This window comes from Myripristis murdjan, chromosome 15, assembly GCF_902150065.1.
Source record: "Myripristis murdjan chromosome 15, fMyrMur1.1, whole genome shotgun sequence".
Classification (NCBI taxonomy): Eukaryota; Metazoa; Chordata; class Actinopteri; order Holocentriformes; family Holocentridae; genus Myripristis; species Myripristis murdjan.
In genome coordinates, this window is record NC_043994.1 from 4,971,633 (window position 1) to 4,988,199 (window position 16,567).

The window sequence follows — 16,567 nt, forward strand, 5'->3', positions numbered from 1 at the left end:
GATGACTGGGGAGGGTCCAGAGGAGAGAAGGAAGGAGGAAGAAGGACAGAGAGAGAAAAACATGGCAAGACATGCCAAACAAGAGATAGTGAGTGGTGAGGCATGCTGACAGTGCAGTGAGCACTCTTACTGAGTGTGCTGATACACTCTAGACATACACACCGCACACACACAAACACAAACACACACAGGAGGTATGCTCCATGTTAGGCCTCCTAAAGAGAGATGATGTAACCATCTGGCCCAAGGACAGAGCTGAAAGGTCCACTGTCTTGCATGTGAAACTGTGTTTACCTGTGTGTGTGTGTGTGTGTGTGTGCGCGATTGGATTTTCCATCAAGGTGAAACTGACCTTCACATTGAGCTTTCCTGTGCAGTCGTCCCATGTGGCAACATAATGGGTAATGTGTATGTTTATCAGAACTAAATTCCTAGAAACTAGCCCCATCTGTACTGCACTAATGTCAAACATTAATTTTAGCACTCAATTACTTCAGATTATATAAGAAGCAATAGCAGCAACATCCAAAAAAACAACAACCCCAAAACAACATAATACAGCACATCACCATAGCTTTTCCACTAGGCTTAATATTCTAAATACTCTCCAACTGTAATGTTTCCAAAATAAAACCATCTATGGCTGACACTAAAGTTGCTGTCTCCTCTATGCTTCTTTGTTCTGTTTCCTCCAGCACTGTCAGCTCCAAGGCCTCCACCAGAAAAGCCAGCTCCTCGCAGCCTCCCAGAGAGAAGCTGGCAGGGATCTTTGAAGCTAAAAATAACTGCAGCAAAATGCAGCGAGCTTGGGATAATCAGAACCCACGCCCATACGCAGGCCCGTTCACAGGCCCGTCTGCTAAACTGCTGAGTGGCTAAAGAAAGGGATACAATCACGCAGGGATCAATATCTCATACTGGACACAAGCTATTCTATATAGCTGAGATTCCTTGTAACGTGTGCTAAAACAAGACGCAGACACTGACACACTCACACAAAGAATCATGAAAGTATCTATACCTAACCATGTGGGAGGATCGCTTGCTGGTATTGATGTCAAAATTAATGACCAGGAAAATGACTTCATTATATTAGCCTGTGGCATTTTGCAGTCAAGCCCTCATGTCTTATATCTGTTTACACAAACAGTGGTGTAAAAAACAAGAACAAGGTCATTGAAATTCTGATTGAACTGGTTCAAAGCAAACTGAAACTGTTGTACAATCAGCGAACAGAGGGTGTTATTTCTGTTTTGTTCGACAATTGAATAAAGAAACATTTGATATCAAATGTTTTGTTCAGAAAACAAGACAGATATATTTGAGAATTCACCTGGTTTACAAACTCTGTTAATGATATTTAACCAGTCCAGTCTATCTGTCCAGTGAGAAGAATTCTCAGTCAGGGAAAAGTCGTCTTCAGCGGTATGTGGAATCAAATCTGTGGTCAATATGAATCAAACAAGCTGACCTTGAGAAACAGAGACTGAGTAAAACAGAGGAAGAAGGGGAGGGGTGTTGAGAATGGAGAGGAAAATGTTTCATTGAACTCAGCCAAGGAAAGAAATAATATTTGACTGAAATTGGTTCTGACCTGAAATGCTGGACTCCCTGCTAGCTGAGGGTACCTTGAGGTTAAATAATCACTGTCTAAGCACTATATCCCCTCTAATAACATTGTTTACAGCCCGGCACCCACAATACAGAGTGTACTCAGAAGAGGGCAGCGGGACAATCTTTTCTAAGAATAATGCATGATGTGAAAATATTTTATGATCAGAATATCAAATTAAGAGAGGGTAAATGGTGTCAGCTGGGTCATGTGGCCTAAAATTAATGCCCATCCACTGGTCTCTCCAAGCGTCTGGATTATGTTCAACTATTTTGAATGATGAAGCACAACAGTGCGTCAACATTGTGATATATGCACATACCTATACTACAACTACTACTGCTAAAACACAATAAAGAGTAGCAATATTTCTGAGGAAGATGTAAAACACATCAAACAGACAGACAAATATAGCATTTGCAAGTCACACAGGCTCTGCAAGCACTGAAATCCGTATATTTGAGCTGTTACTACTCAGGCTTGGGTGATTCAATATGCACACAAAGTATTTAGAGCATCCTTTGCTTGCACACAGGTTTATTCACAACCTCCAGGTTTCATCAGTTCAGGGACTGATTTAATATTGAACACCAAGTGAATGCAGTTAAAGGGACACTTCACCTGAACCATATATTTTGTAGCATTTCATCACCGCAAGTTGTCTTAAATGTCTGACAAGAAAACGTTTTGATCACATTCCTCACAGAGAACGGGGAAGCATATAAACACTGTAGTCATTTCTACTAGAAAAGAGCTAATACTGATGTTACTTTGACAAACAGCAACAAAATCCATATGACAATAACCGTTTCCAGTCTTAACTATTTTTGCAGCATAATCTACATCTAAATGTTGACTCTCCTTTTGCATGTTCAGTGCGAAACCACTTGCAAATGTCTCATGCACATTAACCAGTGCATGCCTGGTCTGCATATTCACCAAACTGAAGACCTGGCTCTGGGTTGTTCATTGGCTTGGAGTCTCACTCAGTCTCTGGCCAGCTCTTCAGTACACTGAGTCACGCTTCATTCAATAACTACACTGACTGAAGAATATATAGTTTTTGGATGACATATTCCAGGTAGCACAGTAAACCAGCATTACTCTGAGTCCAGAGAACCATGTTGGAAAAACACAGATTTAGCAAATTTCAGGTTCTATATCACAAAAAAAAAAAAAAAAAGAAAAAGAAAAAAAGTGGATTGAAACTGCATGACATAGCAAGCAACTGTCTTGGAGATTTTTTTTCTTCTCATCTATTCTTGTGAGCTCAGCATTCTGAGTAGTTGATGGTGTTTGATGATTTACACATCACAAAGGAATCTGTCCTTTGCTCTTCTCTATCTGGTCAACATATTCTTATATTCACATATATAGTGCATCGTTAAGAGCTGCACCAGGCAGCAGGAGATAAAGCACGGCAGAAATTCCCACACCAACCCTGGACGCTCTGCCTGGCTGACACAGCACTTGAACGCCAAGATGGAAGGCCACATATGACCTGTAGTAACACAGGATGTTGGCTGTGATCTGATTCTGCAAATCAGCAGCACAGTTTTAGTAACTGAGGACCAACAGGCACTAGTTAAAGTAGATGTAGCTGTAATGTCGACGATTCCTTGGCTTGCTCTGTGCATGCTAATATGGCTTTCCTTTCTTCCTTAAAGCCTTCAACACATAAATGGCAGGACACATCTTGCTTAGTTGTGGAGGAATTGTTTTAAAGATGCACTATGCAAAATTGCTCAGGGTAAATGGAAGCAAGGATCGTTTTGAGTCAGCTGACAAAAAAAATGTAGAGTAAGCATGTATGGTTGAGTCTACATAGTGTTCACCTGACCAACTCATGGCATATTCCACATCTTTGTCAGTTCAGTCTAAATGGTCCTCACTTCAATTGACCCTCAGCAATTTTGCATAGTGCACCTGTAAATACCATCCCAATTATCCGTAGACAGTCAAAAGCATTGCAGCGTGTAATTCATTTACTTCAGCTTTTTTGTGCTTCAGCAATTTATAGCCTGTGTGATGTTTTTGGTGTTCATTACCATGCATTTTTCTTGTTTTGTATCATGGAACTAAAGGCAACAATTGATATATTACAGCGCTGCATAGGGAATGTAGCATACAAAAGACATTGGCGCAATGGTGCTCGTGTGTTAAGAAAATGATTTTAGAACCACTGTGTCAGGTCTGAGAAAAGTGCTCTAGAAAAAGACCTACTAAGATAAAGTTTTAGTTCAGCCAGGCTGCTGTAGGTCAGCTGACTGATCAGTTAACTATATTTTTTGGGGTAAAATTGATCATTTATGTGAAAGGTACATTTTAGCATAAGATATTGTATCCGTATCTATAGGTATGAATCTCTGATCCAGGACTGACTGAATTAGTGTAGAGTTCACCTGTTAGGAAGTCCCTGGCCAGGCACTAGCAGCCTGGCCTGTATCCACTGGTCGGCCAGGTGCTTGATGTTTACTGCCCCCATTTGTCACGACCCACAGTCCCCCTCTGAAGTGGCTACAGAGAAATAGGCTGCAACCGCAGCTATGAGCTGTGGCTAAAATCAAAACAGCCTGACATTTGTTTGCTTACTGGTGTTAAAAGGTTTACAGCTATAGGCTTGCGAACAGATTAACTAAGAGAGAGAGCCAGTGGTGTGGTGTGGTGTGGTGTGAGTGCGTGTGTGTGTGTGTGTGTGTGTGTGTGTGTGTAAATTATTGCCTCTTTGCAGACCTTTCCCTTTTAGTAACTCACAAAAATCAATTTGCATTTACTTGAATGCTTCATGATGCATTAGAGAAACTCTGCTGGACATTGAATGTTATTCCAATAGGTTTATGATTGCATTTTAACATTATGAAAATCTTTAATGTTGGTCTTTGAAATAAATCTTTTTTTGTTTGCTTGTTTGTTTTATTTGCCAAATTGAAACAAATGTGAATTCATGTAACAATTAACTGGATCAATGATGACAATGTTCAGTATTTGAACCCGAGTTCAAAGCCAGCCTCAGCTATCTATCTGAAATGAATGTGTGCAACAAGCTTGGTCCATGAATTAGAGCAGTTGAGGGATGTCTTTTTATCAACAACATTTTTTTTCACGCTGTGAGATGATGAATTAATTTCAACCGCCTAGCAACTGCCTGTGCAATGCTAAATCTGTCTGGGTGGAATACTCAGGAGACACAGCTCAGCAAGTAAAGAAATTAATCTTAAAAAGAAAAAACGAAGCTAACTTTGGACAAAGTTTACTTCAGGATAAGACAACTCAATGCTTGTCCACCTCCAATAATGAATACAACATAATCTCACCCAGCGAATTCCTCTATCAAAAGTTCATTCTACAGCTTAGCTTGTGGTTTAAGTGTTAATAGAAGTGCAGGTGTTTCCTATCAGTAGCCAAAAGTAGATACCTCAGAGAATGCTGAACTCCGAGAGAAAGCAGTCAGCGAGCTGGTGGCAGCCTTCTCTGGAGAGCAGGCACAGGGCAGGTGGATCCCAGCAAAGGAATTAACTTCTCTTACACCTCGTCAACCACTACCTTCCCTGCCGCTGGCTCTGATAAAACTGAGCCAGCCTCATCTAATCAAGACTGCTTAAACCTAATTCATTATTAAAAGCCGCTCAGAAGGAAGCAGCAGCATTCAACCACTTGCACTTCTTCATCATCTGGACTCAACTGATAGATGTGTGAGGAGGGGATGGGCGAAAATGGGTTGAGAAGACCATTCAGCTTTTTTAGTTTTCTGCTCAGCAAGATCAGCCTTCCTTAGAGCGTAACTCGGGTGCATTGTCTCCCACCTCAAACCCTATTTGAAGATGTATGTGAATTTTTGGGGCAGGAAATTGCTGGGGGCGGGATAATTTGTCAAAGGGGCATCATCAATTATTTACACTTTACTCTACATATTCAACATGTTTCTCTTTTTCGCCATTAACATTTCATGACGCTTCCACCCTGCAAGACGTTTCATCAGAATGAATCAAAGTGACATTAAACTTTATTCACACGGCATCTGTGCCAAATTAAAACTCTAATCGTGATGGTATGACATGTTTTTGATGAGCTCAGTTAGCGGTCAGGGAGTGGAGTCTCCAGGACTGCTTCACAACTAAATTGACTGAAGTGTATTGTAAATTAAATAGCCTAGAGGTTTTTTCTGGGACAACTTATGCCCCTGGCTGTTACTTATCCTGACACTGATATGCAGTGGCTATCAAATTATATTGTTCAAACAGAGGAAAGGAGAAAATTCTGTCCATTTTAAATTGAGGTGCATGGAATTACACATAACAGGCATTCCACACATGTTGATGACAAAAGCTTATCTCTAGATTTGGTGATTGTCATGTTTTTAATTCATTTGAGGGTTTACCTGCTCCTCTATTGGTTCAGAAAGTTTCACAACCCTTGGGGATATGACACCTTTTCAAACAAATAAAAAATGAAAAGTGCATACGTATGTGCATTTCTTAGTTTCTGAATAGCTGACATTACGGAGTTGGTTCACACTGGACAGCAGTGATACGCATTAGACTACTGGCTTCAAATGGACGATATTTTGTCCAAGCAACCCCTTGAAGTCTGTTTCATATTATTTGCTACAGAAATGTATAGCTTGCACAGAATATTGTGCCCTTCCTCATTCCTTGGGCATCAAATACCGCAGCTTCGTCATGCCCATTTCACGTCTGATAGTCACAGGACCTTTGTGCATAAGATCCGAGTTTGAGTTCCATTTCCAGGGAGACCTTTTGTGTGTGACTGACACCGTGTCCAATTTCCATTTTGTTGCCTAAACCAAACCTTTCCCTACCCTTAACCAGGCGGTTTTTATGTCTAAGCCTAACCACGTGATACTGACACATGATAAATGCAAGAAAGCCCAATGTGTCTCATCCTCATCGATATCAGAAGTGAAAGGGGCGTGACCAGGCTGCGGCATTTGATGACCTGGGAATGAGAATGTGTTGGAGTATTTTGTGTGGCTCTCTGGTGTCCAGCTGATGTTTAAGCATGTATGTTCAGTCAGTGGCACATCCTACAGCCTGTCCGCCCAAGGATTCCAGGAATCCTCACATGTTTATGTTTGCTTGTTCAGTTTTTGATCAACATTTCCCCCTGACAGAGAATACACAGCCACAGGCTGTAATTCTGCCCTCAAAGCGTCTTAAAGTGGCAAGGAGGCAATGAGATTTCAAGGATGGCACTGATTTCAGCTTTCAATCGCACATGAGGTCACAGCTAGGTCATCCTCATTCACCACAGACACACATTTTGACATAAGCTGGTGTGCACACTAGAATGTATGTGTAACATGGACGGACACACACACACACACACACACACACACACACACACACACACACACACACACACAAAACACACTTAGGGTACTTGTTACTAAGCAGCTCAATGAGAACTAATCCAAGTGTAAAGATTGCGAAGTCTGAAATCTGGTTTAAAACCGAAAATCTGGTTTAAACCCGAAAATCTCTCCATGTGAGATGATTAGGGAACCACAAACATGTACACTGATGCCCCTACTCTAATATACTGGTTTATTTATTTATTTATCCATTTATTTATTTATTCATTTTTATAGCTGCGTGGCTCGATGTATTTATTATAGAAGCTTGCAGTTTGTGGTGCTAGTAAAATCATTTAACTTTACATATAAGAATTCAAGATATATTTCTAAAGAAAAAGATGCAGCAGCAAGTTGCACAAAATAGATATGGATTTAATGAGAATCATTTTACCTATGCTTGTGCATCCCCTTTGGAAATTTGTCTTTGTTAGGTGAATCCGCCCTTGGTAACCTGCAGCAAATTTCTTTTTGTTTCTTTCTTTTGAAGTCTGTAAAACTGACGGCAAAGATGCATATCTTTTAGCAGTCTAAGGGCGATTTGTATCATCCTAAACTTGTCTATTATAGATGCTGTACATGGTTTTCTGAGTTCCATAAAATCCACAAAAATGCTTGGGACCCCGAGGATAGAAGAGCAAATGCAGATTTCTGCTTGTCCAAACAGTGGAAAAAGTTGATGTACTGTAAAACTTACAACTTCATGTTACATTAGGCTTATATGTTTCTGGAAATACACTGTTAGCTCAGTATAATGGCTTATGCTTTGCCTCACTGCTTTTCTTATCTAATGTGCACCCAGAAATTCACACTGAAGTCAATCAATAGTGAAAGTGCAAGATTAAAATAAAGATGTTGTGAGCACTGAGTAGCATTTTGAATGTGTCCACAATGCACTCACTGAAAGCAGCGATGAGTACATTTTAATTTTTTATTATTTGTGATTGTTGTGTTCTTCATTGATAACGTAAAACTTTTGCGAGTGCTTGTTTAGTGCACCCTGAAGGGATCAACACTCAAACACTCGTAAAAGTCACACCTAAGTGTCATTTGATTAAAAAAAAAAAAAAAAAAAAAAAAAACATCATGCCACAGGCCATCTATCAAAACAATCCTTCACCAGTCGGGGTGCTTGTAAGCCTATGTAGAGTGTGTGACTGATAGGTGGGCTAATGTAATTCTGTTGCCTCCACAGTTGCGGTGATGGGCTGTTAATCTGGATTTAGGTTTCAGGGCAACTCTCTGACTGAAAACTAATCCCACTGAGTGGCTCAGCATGAAGACAAAGAAGTCTGACTCCACCAGAGCACCTTCTAAAGCGTGGACCTGACAGTGTGGTGCTAATCTACCACCACTGGCCAGGACCCACTGACCACCTCAGTCAATATGAAGCAAAAGGAATAACTGATCATAATTCAGCACGCTTAATGCAAGAGGGATGATTAATAAGGGCGCAGATCCAGTTTCCAACAGTAGGGGCAGAAGTGGACTGAGTTCATTTTGTTCAAATCCCATTACTGCTGAGGCAACACATGATATTCTGCCATGGTGGGGACAGAATGTCATATAATGCGGAGCTGTCTTCACTCCTAGGTCATCTCTGCTGTATTCTACACCTTGCAGCATAGGCGGAGGGATGAAGGGGGGTGACGTCCCCCTAATTAGCAAAATGACCATAAGAATCTCCCTTGTTAACCTGCTATCCCCACTCTCCATCCCCTAGCAGAAGAGAGAGTGCAGGGATAGCGGGGTTGTTTGATTGAATATGTTAGACTGGTCTGTCCAGTCATGAAAGAGGAAGACTATCATGGAGACACACTGCTGCCTGTGAAATTCCTATAATGTTACTTTAATATTTCTATGATCATTCACTAGCATCTGTGCTGCTAAAAATACACCCCAGACAAAGCCACCTCCCTAACAAAATATTTCAGGAAGACATGGCTACAGATATCGTTTTTACTATAGATGTTTGCTCCCATTGGGCCCCCCTGTTAAAAAATAACAAATCACCTGCTAAGCATGGGGATGTGCTGGAAAATCTAGCTAATGTTCAGATGGTGTAAGACTGTGTAAGGCCCAACAGATTTTGTGAATGGCACTCATATTGCCCCTATGGGTCTTTGGATGGCACCTCTTACATTCACAACTCCTCTCAAATTCTCACTTTTCCAGTCACATAAGCAGGAATTATGTCCCTCAGAGTTATGTTGAGCCTCAAATTAAAAATTTTCTTTCTTTATTTCGACCAAGCAAGCTTGAGCCAGTGCACATATGTCAACAGGGCAGAGCAACACATGGAGAGCACCTTTATCCGGCACGACATGCAGTTTATGCCCAACTTTATTGCCTAACCCACAAAATAGAGCCTGTTTTATATAGGTTGACCATCAATAAGAGCACACAGATGGCCTGCTACTTAAATTAATAGAATTCTCTCGGTTGCATTTCTGAGCACAAGCCAACACAGGCACAGCCAATTCAGTAATACCGCATAACACATTCAAACATAATGGATAGTTAATGTGAAAATGATGGCTTTTTGAAATCAAAGCAGCATGTGGGTGGTAGAATGGAGGGGGTGGGAGGGTGAAGGGTGTTTAGGATTATCGAGCGAGCTGGCTATTCTGTGGTATTAGAACTTTCTCAGCTGAACTGGATAAGGAGTGACATTTTCCCTGGGATATCCATCAACAAGGCTTAATGGTTTTCATGAGCACTTGCTCGAGAAATGCCATTTTTTTAATGATTAATTAATAAAAGAATGGATGATGATGAATAGCCTCCATTTTTCCTCATGGTAATGAAATGATACACAGTTTTCCCCCTCTGTTTCTAATTATCAGACGAAGCATTCCCTGGTCTCTTTTGTAATCTAGGGACATTTCCATTACCTCAGACACAACGGCAGCACAGGCAAACAGACAGCAGCCGCAGCAGGTGGAATGGACTGATTGTGTTTATCAATAATTTGATATATAGCGTGTAAATCACAGATCACAGCAGAGATGAAAGGGTAACAACCATTGTCGAGCCCAAAGCTCTTTACAGGGCCTTTCAGGGCAGCAGAAATTAATGTACATACATACAAGAGAATGGCAAATGCATTGATTATATCTGATGGCTCTGGTACTTGACATTTAGTTATACAATACTAAGGTAATTGGTGTTTAAGGATGTTGAACTTGCATTGTGATGGTCAATTAAACTGTAAGAGGGTTCAAATGTAAGGCATTTTCCATATCATCTGAATTAAAATATAATTAAGAAAAAAAAATCTTCAGTGGCACTGTTGTTCTACAGGCATGCCAGTGACCTGATACATGTGGTGTGTGCATGGATTGTGTTAAAGCCAAGCATCTGCTGCATGCATCTGAGGCAGGGAGCATGAACATCACAAGCAGAGTGAAATCCAGCACAAAATGTGACACCATTTTGAGCAGAGAGATTTACCATGGCACAACCTAGGGCTGCTTTTTTTTTGGGGAGGGGGTCAGGGGGATGGGGCCAAGCAGCTTTCCAGCGTCAACGGGAAAGCTCACAGTCACAAGCACAGAGCTGATTGATCGCTGGAAGAAAATCCCCCTTGGCACCAATCAATAGCATGTGGTGATACCATGACTCGAGTCAAGGACGGAGAGGGTGAGAGAGAAGGAGAAGAGAAATGGTAAACAGTGTTTGTTGTGCTTCTCAAACGCTATCAGCTCTTAACGAATGGCTGGTCCTTATTAATGAATGTTTCTTTTCAGCTCATTCCAGAGATAACAAATGCCTGGACCTAAGTTAGTGCCACAACATCATTAGCGTGAAGAAGGCTCGGAGGTTACAGCAAATAAACGACACCTCAATGATACCAGCTTTGTGTGTGTGTGTGTGTGTGTGTGTGTGTGTGTGTGTGTGTGCGTGCGTGCGCACATGCGTGTGTGTGTGTGGCCTATTGCAACTCATTTCTGTTCGTGCTTGTGCATATGTTTTCAGTCAGATATTAAACATTTAATGGGGCAATCCTCAGATTTCCCACACTTTAGAGGCTATCTGCCTTATAACTGCAAGCTCCCCTGGACTTAAGCCTTAACTAAATTTTGTCTTGGGATACTGCCTTGCTGCAGCCCACTGGAAAAAAAACATCCAAACTGCCATAATTCATCTTTTACAGGAGATATGAAATCATACAAATACACTTTGACATTTCATATTTTTTTCACTAAATTAGTGTTTCAACTTGATCCTTATTTTCTACATCACAGAAGTAATATGACCTTAGGCCATGTTATACTATGTGATTACATAATTACATTTTTTTAATCAAACATATTAGAGACTATAGGCGCTCGTGATAGCTAGCTAATGCAGCAGCTTGACACCAGATGAAAGACCCAGTGTGTGGAAGGATGGAGACATCATCACACCGGAAGTCCAGGAATTATTAATGGTGATCGATACCATAAGCCAGCAGATCACCACAATTAAGCTGACTGACCAAATGGGCCAGCTGTATGACTCTTATCCCACTCTATACTAATTGTTATCCACTTTCTTTGATACTAACATCACCTCATTCAATATTACAAACAATGTGCCCACACATCACAACCCACACAAACACATTCTCAGCTTGGGGCAAAAGTTGAAGTATGCCACCATTTTAGAGTCACCCTTTAAGCTATTCTTTAAAAGAAATCCAGAGTGCTATTTGCTTTGTTTCCAAAGATGATTAATTGGCCACTGCAGGAAGGACACAGTACGGAAACAAATTTAACCATCCACATCACTAAAACTGATTATTGACCTCTCCGATAGTTCAGGCAGCCCTACTTCTCCAAATCAATGCTATTGATCACTCATCTCCTCATTTCTGTGGCCCGCATGAGGGAATATAGCAACCAGCATCCGATATACCATCTCACAAGCAGTATGCAGTACATGTCAATGTTGCAGATGTGTAATCTCAAATTTCAAAAGATCGAAATGTTCAGAATTGAAGCCATATTAGCATATAAGAGGGTATCTGCTTGATCTCACCACAGGCAATCAAACAATGCAGCAAGGATTTGACACAGTTCACCCATCAAAAGACAACACAACCTTGGATATCCATTACAAATTCCTAAACAGACAAACTGGTCAGTGAAATCAATTTACAACAAACCACAAGATAAGTTCAGACTAAGCCAGAAAGAACAGAGAATCATTTTCCAAATGGCTCTCATTATCGTAATTAGCACACACTGTTGCCACTTCACAAAACAAACGATGGGGATGTGACAGTACATTATATGTTTACGTTGCGTATTTAACACTTTATGAGTATTGGCAAGTGTGACAAGGGCAGCAGATCATTAGTCCTTAATGGATTCAAAAATCCAAATGCATGTTATTGCCAACTTTTCAAAGGCCGTAAGACTTCCTAGATTGTCCTTCCCCATACATTTTCCATGACAGGAAAACTGCTCTTTAAATTCCATAGATTCAAGAACACGAGAACCCTTCATTGATATGAGTCATATGACACTGATATAACTTACGTGTTTTGCGGTGACTGTTCATACGTGTGGTGAGCATGGTGGAGACCCTCTCAGTGGTTGTGTGCTCCTGGGTCCACATCTGTGTGGAGTCATGCAGGACTGTTGGGTTGGATGGAGATGGACTTGAAGTTGCTGCCCCAATTATGGATGTGGTTTGCAGAGTTGCTGTAGATGTAGTAATACCCGGAGGCCCACGTCCATTACGATGAGCAGGATTCCGAGGAGTTACTTGACTACCCGAGGCTCCGCCCCCTCTTGGGTTAATGGTAGTGGTGGGGGCAGTGGATCGAGTTCTACCTTTGGCCACTGTTACAGTTCTAGGTGTGGGGTTCCCGCCACCAATGGTAGGAGTAGTTGTGGTGGTAGTATCTGGGCTTTTAGGAATGCCACTGGGCTTAGACAGGAAAATAGGATCCTGGCCTATTCGATTAGCATCCACCAGGTCTGTTGGCACATAATCCCGGACTGTCCCAACTACGATCCACTTCAGCAGCATCAGGCTCAATCCCAGGCCAATAAAACCAATGAGTAAAGGGACCACACAGAGCCATGTCTGCTGGCGAGGCCACAGTGTGCAACCTCCACATCTTAAAGGGCCCTGATCCTGGGCCTGGCCCTCTCCACGGCCACCTGAGCCCCCTGGACCCTCAGGTTCTTCCAGGATCACTGCCCCAGATACGGCTGCCCCAGAACACTCACTCATCCTTCCCTGCCGTCCTTTATGGCTCATTTAGGGTTAACCCTGTGATAGGCATGGGTAGCACATGGCAGAAAGATACCCGACACTGCCGGACATTCAGAAAAGACACAGGGACGGGTGGAAAAATAGATAAAAAGGATTCCACGGAATGGGATGCTCAAACACACACACACATATACGTAATCCAAGGATAGCGAGGTGGGGAGGGGTGCTGGGGATACATGCAGACACGCATCCAGAAACACACAAGCACACAAACACACACACAAGCACACACGCACAGAGGCACTCAGAGACACCCAGTGAGAAATGTGAGAGCTGAAAAATCGCCTGATTAGTCCACTTTTAGTCCTGTCCAACTCTCAATGTCCAATGATGAACTGAAGCTGCTATGATTTCCAACTTCAAGAAAGAGCCAAATACAACGCAGGGAAAACCGGTGGAATTCAAATGATGCTTCTGATGGGGAGAAAGAGGGACAAAGAGAGAGATGGGAGGGAGAGATGGGTGGGAAGGAACGGCTTTTCGTCCATGCATGTGAAGAAGCTGTGGCATCAATGTTCAGATGGCACTGCAGCAAAAATCCACAATCCTTAAAACACAGCTATTTCTACTTCATATGCATATGCGTCCCCTCCTTACACACTCCACTACGGGATGTTATCGTCGTATTGGTGGAGGGGAGCGAAACTTGCAGGGTGGGTCTTGTTGCTTCCCCACCCTGTGCAGAACCAAAAGCCCTTTTTAACGATGCAGCCTGTTCCAACAGCTTTAGCCGAGTCAGCGTCCCTCAGCCACCAAAATCTGTCTCTTTTGCAACTGAACGAGAGAGAGATGAGCCAATATGTCTGTCGACCACTCTCCTAGTACCATCTGTTATCTTTGCCAGCCGTCATTTTTAAATCAGCCACTCCTTTTTTTTTTTTTTTTTTTTTTTTTTTTTTAACGGTGTTCTTAGCTTGATATATCACACTTTGGATCCAAATCCAGTTTGACTTCCTTATGTATGCTCTAAATTCCAGTGAGCATAAAAATAACAGTAGAATCCAATAAATGTTCTGGACCCACTGAAAAGCAAGACTTCAGCTGAGGAATAATACAGAGAGAGAGGGAAAAAGAGAATGAGGGGTGTTATCGTGCAGTGGTATCACAGGGCGGATAAATCTGCAACTGCGACGCGTGATCCTGCTCCTTCTCCTGCCGACTGTGGATCAGATTTCCCCAAGCTGTCCGCTCAGCGCCCTGCTGTCTCAGTGCGCTGTCCGTTAATACTGCAGCAAGCGCTCAGAAACCCTCTCCTCATCCGTTCGCAGTTAACATTCCGCCAGAGAGGGAACAGAATGAGAGAGAAAGAGACAGATAGAAGGAGCGGACAAAAATGGTAGTCAAAGAGAAACAGGAAAAGCAAGAGAAAAGAGAAAAAAAGAGGGAGAGAAGGCCAGTGCTTGAAAATATCCCTTTGCTTCTCTCTTTGAGAGTAGTGTTTTTTCCTCAGTCCCTGTAAGGAGCGTCTGCTCTTTCCACTCAGCCTCTGATTTGTTGGTTGGGTTGCTGGGATCCTCTGTTTGTCCTTCCTCCAGGGAGCTTTCTTGGGGATGATTAGAAATGTGTGCCCCGCGCCAGGATGAGAGCCTGCTACCGCAGCAGTAGCTCCCTCACACTCCCCTCCTGTGGGGCTAGCAACATCCGACGATGCAGCTGTCTTTACCTGTGGCAGTTCTGATGCAGACGCATATACAGCTGCCTCCCTGAGCTGCCGCCGCTGAGAGAGAGAGAGAGAATGAGAGGGGGGAAAAAAATGCAGGCACGGACAGAGCAGAGTGTGCACACTGGTTAAGCAAGGGAGGGAGAGAGAGGGAGAGAGAGAGGGAGGGAGGAGAGAGAGAGGCTGCACCTGCTAGACGCACCAGCGCTGGGAAGCTTGCCCACCTCCGTTAGCAGGGATGGAGTAGCGAGGGGGGTTGAGGGTAGAGATGCAGAATGCATACAAAAAACAAAAAAATAGGGAGTGGAGGTGTGTGTGCTGATAAAGATAATAAGACAGGGAGGAGGTAGAGAGAGCGAGAGAGAGAGAGAGAGAGAGAGAGAGAGAGTGAGGGAGAGAGAAAGAGAGAGAAAGAGAGAGAGCTCTGCAGCGGCAGGCGAGAAGCCTGAGTCCCAGACGGATCAGAGCAGAGGCACAATGCAGGAGCCGTCACTCACTCACTCCCCCTCCCAGTCCACAGCATCAGAGGAGAGAAACAGGGAGGGGAGGAAGGAGAGATGGGAATGTAGGGGAAAAGGGTAAAAAGTAAAGGGAAAAAGGGAAAGGAGGGATAGAGTTACTTTGACAAAGACAGAGAGAGAAGGGAACAGACTCAGAAGGAACAGAGAACAGAGGGAGAGGCAGGAAAACAGAAACAGAATAATGGTTTCCACATCACTGCTCACTTTACCATTATGTTAACCAGCCATTTTGAATGGCTGGGGTTAGGCAAAGCCTCTGTATAGCCAACCTCTGCTCAAATCAATTTAGCAGTGTACAGCGTTGAGTACAACAAGCTTTTGTTGTAAAACCATGCCCTGTCTCCTCCTTTGTATTTCTGTTTGTGTGCGTGCGCACAAATGTGATAGCAAAACAAAACATGCAATGCACGCGCACACACATACACACACACCCCCACATACACATAAACTCATGCAGATAGCCATCTGCTTGTAGGAGAGTCCTAGAATGGGTCTCAGGGGGGAATTGAGAAGATGGTGTAGGCTTTTACACCTCTCTTCTGACATACAAATATATGGCAAGAGCACAAAGGCTTGTTAAAAACAGCCATCACAACGCCTTGTTTGTTTGAAAGAGTTGTCAATAATGACACTGGCAAACAGCCACAGGGACACAAATTAGATACTAACCCATCAACACTTGAAGCTGATGAAAAAGACATGGTAACACATAAAAGTATATGGGTGAACTGTAAAACCAATGATAGCTATTGTTGCAGAACCATAGGATCCCTAGTCTCTAGAATGTGAGATGTTAGACCTCTGTATAATCTTTTGAATCAGTGAGTCAAACCTATTTTGTATTCAAGGAAAATGACAATTTTGAAATAGTAAGGACATCACTGTCAATAAATGTCAATAAATGAATACACTGTACTGTACTACCTATATCAAAACTGATACATGTACAGTATGTACTATAAGCACTTCATGTAAGCAAACACGAGGTTTCAATCAGCGATCATAAATGTAGGTATTATGAAGCTCTTCCTCATTGTGCTGTAAACCGGAGCTTATGTCAACAGCATTCCCACATTTTACGAGTTTAATCTGTTTGACAATCAAACATGATTTGTGGACTGTTGAGTGGACCT

At 42.5% G+C, this 16,567-nt stretch overlaps 1 protein-coding gene across 1 annotated transcript in view; it reads right to left on the reverse strand.

Annotated features, from left to right (window-relative positions):
- The window catches only part of nrg3a (neuregulin 3a), a 374,977-nt gene extending 361,040 nt beyond the window's left edge, over positions 1-13,937 (reverse strand). The window contains exon 1 of the mRNA XM_030070973.1: positions 12,509-13,937. Coding sequence (XP_029926833.1) covers positions 12,509-13,238 — 730 coding nt within the window. The 5' untranslated portion in view covers positions 13,239-13,937. The remainder of the gene's footprint in view (positions 1-12,508) is intronic.
- Positions 13,938-16,567: the final 2,630 nt, after the last annotated feature.